The 2687-nt window shown below is 29.3% G+C and overlaps 1 protein-coding gene across 1 annotated transcript; it reads right to left on the bottom strand.

Annotated features, from left to right (window-relative positions):
• Positions 1–305: 305 nt before the first annotated feature.
• On the bottom strand, positions 306–2444 carry LOC110626009 (probable xyloglucan endotransglucosylase/hydrolase protein 23). The gene is made up of 3 exons (XM_021771734.2): positions 2102–2444; positions 1761–1954; positions 306–815 (listed from the first exon to the last, which is right to left on the bottom strand). Exons 1-3 carry the CDS (start codon positions 2372–2374, stop codon positions 428–430), a joined length of 855 nt encoding a protein of 284 aa, XP_021627426.1. The 5' UTR covers positions 2375–2444; the 3' UTR covers positions 306–427.
• Positions 2445–2687: the final 243 nt, after the last annotated feature.

Genomic DNA, 2687 nt, shown 5'->3' with positions numbered 1-2687 from the left:
TTAAAATTTAATTAAAATATTTTAATTTTAATATAATCTAATCTCTTTATATTATTGAAAATAATATACTATTATCACTAATCGGTTCGGTTCAATTTTTATAATTTTTTTCTAATTAAAATCGAACCTAATTAAAATAATCAAAATTTTTAAAATTAAAAATCAAATCGAATCGAATTAAATAAAAAATTGAATCGAATTTTTAAATTAATTTAATTCGATCGATTTTTTTTAATTTGAATTGAATACTGGCTTTCTTCTAACTCTATTATTATTGAATTCTGTTTATTAATATGACAACACAATTAACAACTATTTCCTTTTTATTACAACCATCCGTATATATCACAAAGTGTTCGATAAAAAGACTAACAGAAAACGTATACTAAGATATTAGAAACTCAATGCAAATACATTATAAACTGATTCAAGCAAATGAGCACTCAGGAGGGAATCCTTGAGGGAATCGCTTTGTGTCAGTGCAATAGTTATAAATCATGTAATTTTTTTGGACCCATTTGATTCTTGCTTGGCCAGTGGTGTCCAGTGACTGTGTGAGCCATGAGCTGTTAGAGGGATTCTTGGAGCAAGAAGAGGAGCCTGAGTACCAAATGCAGGCCTGTGCATTGAAGTTGGTGTAAGAAGCTGTGAAGGGTGCTTGGGTCCAATCTGTCTTGACAAGGCCACCCCTTGTGGCCCAATCATCAGCATTCCATAGGCTAGAGTATATCCACATTGGTTGGCTTTTCGGGAATGCTATGCCATTTGATTCAAAGTTCTTGAACTCTCTAATGGGAGTCCCATCCACAAAGAAGCTATTACAAAAGGTCAAAAGAAAAAAAATATTATTGTGCATTAGGAAAAGTAATTTCTCAATATTTCTTAAATAATATGAATTAAAATGAAAATATTAACTCTATAAAAAAATTAAAAATAACTATTTTTTTAAAATATAATCATAAGTATGCACAATCTACTAAATTAAAATTAAATTTTATTTACACCGAATCGGCCCACAATTAAACAAAAGAGTAAGGTACTCCCAATGAGTATTTTTGTCATTTATAAAAATCGAATCGACGATCTTTTAAGTGAGAAAAATGTCGAACCACTCATTTCAACACTCGTTGATAATAACTATAAATTTCCGTCAGTAAATTTTCAGTATTATAGAAACGCTCGTTTGGTGATAACTATAAATTTTCGTCGGAAAATTTTCAGCATTATACAAACGGTTTTCATAATTTAATTGGAAAATTAAAAATTTTAATTCTTTTTAATATGATTGTAATGGACAATTATGATTTTTTTTCTTCAATCTAAAGAACAAAAAATGAAAAATTTAAAATTTTGTGGAATTAGAAATTTATGGATTAATTTTTAAAGAAAAATAATTAAAATTAATGAGCTTTGGTTTAATAGGGTTGGAATTATTTTCTTACATGTCAAGTTAATTTCATATTAGTTCCGTATTAAACAAAAACCATAATTTCTCAAGTGTCAGAGTGCAAATAGCAGGATTTAAAAAAAAAAAAATACCCGTTCTCAAATTATGTATAAAAATTAAAGTTAAGATTTATGTATAATATTGAGTATTTAAATAGAAATTTACTTATAAGAAATTTAATGATAATTCAGAAGAAAAAATTTGAATGAAAAATAAAATTTAATATTTTTAGTCTACTGTATAATTCAGAAGTGAATTTCATATTTTAATTTTAAAAGAAAGTTTTAAGGGAGGGAAGGAGGGCAGGCCTTACATAATGGTGTGAGGATTCCAAAGAACAGAGTAGGTGTGAAAATCCTTTGTGGGATCGAACCACAGATAGAATTGCTGCTCTCTGTTTCCTTTACCTTGAGTGAATACATTTGTATGGAGAATATAAGGGTCTCCACTAAGATTTCCCAAGAATTCAAAATCTATCTCGTCATGTGCTGACCCTAAGGAAGATAGCTGCATCATCCACCAAACACATTACCAAATAAATCAATTAATTTTTATTCAGTATATATATATTTGTATTTTAAAAAATATTTTCAGAAACAAACGAGAGCTTAAGTACCAGAAAAAGAAAGAAAATAGAATTGTGCAAAATCTCACGTAGTAAGCAGTGACAGTTCCAGCAGAGTTTCCAGGCACAAGCTTGAGCTGCATATCAATTTTCCCAAACAAGTACTGGTTCTTGGATTTGAAGCCTGAACCAGAAGTTTTATCAAGAGACAACGTAAGTAGTTGGCCATTGTTGAGGATTTTAGCACGCCCATCTCCCCACGTAATCTCAAAATCTCTGTTGAAGTTTCCTGCAGAAGCTACCACTGATAAAATCCCCACCACCATAACTACTCTAATAACTCGAGACTTTAGAAAATCCATAAGGATAGTTTATGGAGAGAACAGAGAGAGAGAGAGAGCTGTCTGCGATGTGCATGGAAATGCTGCATACATATATATATAATGGAGAATGGAGATATGAGATATGGCCAAGGCAAGCATTGTGGGTAGAGTTGTTGGGAAAATATTGATATTTTTCGTATTGAGTTGATTTCTTAACCATTAATTAATTTTCTTGGTATAATTATTTTGTTTTGCGATCGAAATTTTATAATTTTTTTTGAATTAAATGGTATTTTCAATTATATACTTAATAATAATTTTACTCATAAAATTTAAAAAAAAAACACTTGAA

This window comes from Manihot esculenta, chromosome 11 (genome assembly GCF_001659605.2).
Source record: "Manihot esculenta cultivar AM560-2 chromosome 11, M.esculenta_v8, whole genome shotgun sequence".
NCBI classification, from domain to species: domain Eukaryota; kingdom Viridiplantae; phylum Streptophyta; class Magnoliopsida; order Malpighiales; family Euphorbiaceae; genus Manihot; species Manihot esculenta.
Note: the sequence above shows the minus strand (reverse complement) of the source record. Positions and strands in the feature narration are given on the sequence as shown.

What these genes read in the sequence shown, in the direction of transcription:
- LOC110626009 (XM_021771734.2), bottom strand. Translation starts at nt 2,374, where the DNA reads ATGGATTTTCTAAAGTCTCGAGTTATTAGAGTAGTTATGGTGGTGGGG. An exon ending in GAACTGTCACTGCTTACTAC is followed by an intron (nt 1,955 to 2,101) that starts GTGAGATTTTGC and finishes TGGATGATGCAG; the next exon opens with CTATCTTCCTTAGGGTCAGC. An exon ending in TGGAATCCTCACACCATTAT is followed by an intron (nt 816 to 1,760) that starts GTAAGGCCTGCC and finishes CTTTTGTAATAG; the next exon opens with CTTCTTTGTGGATGGGACTC.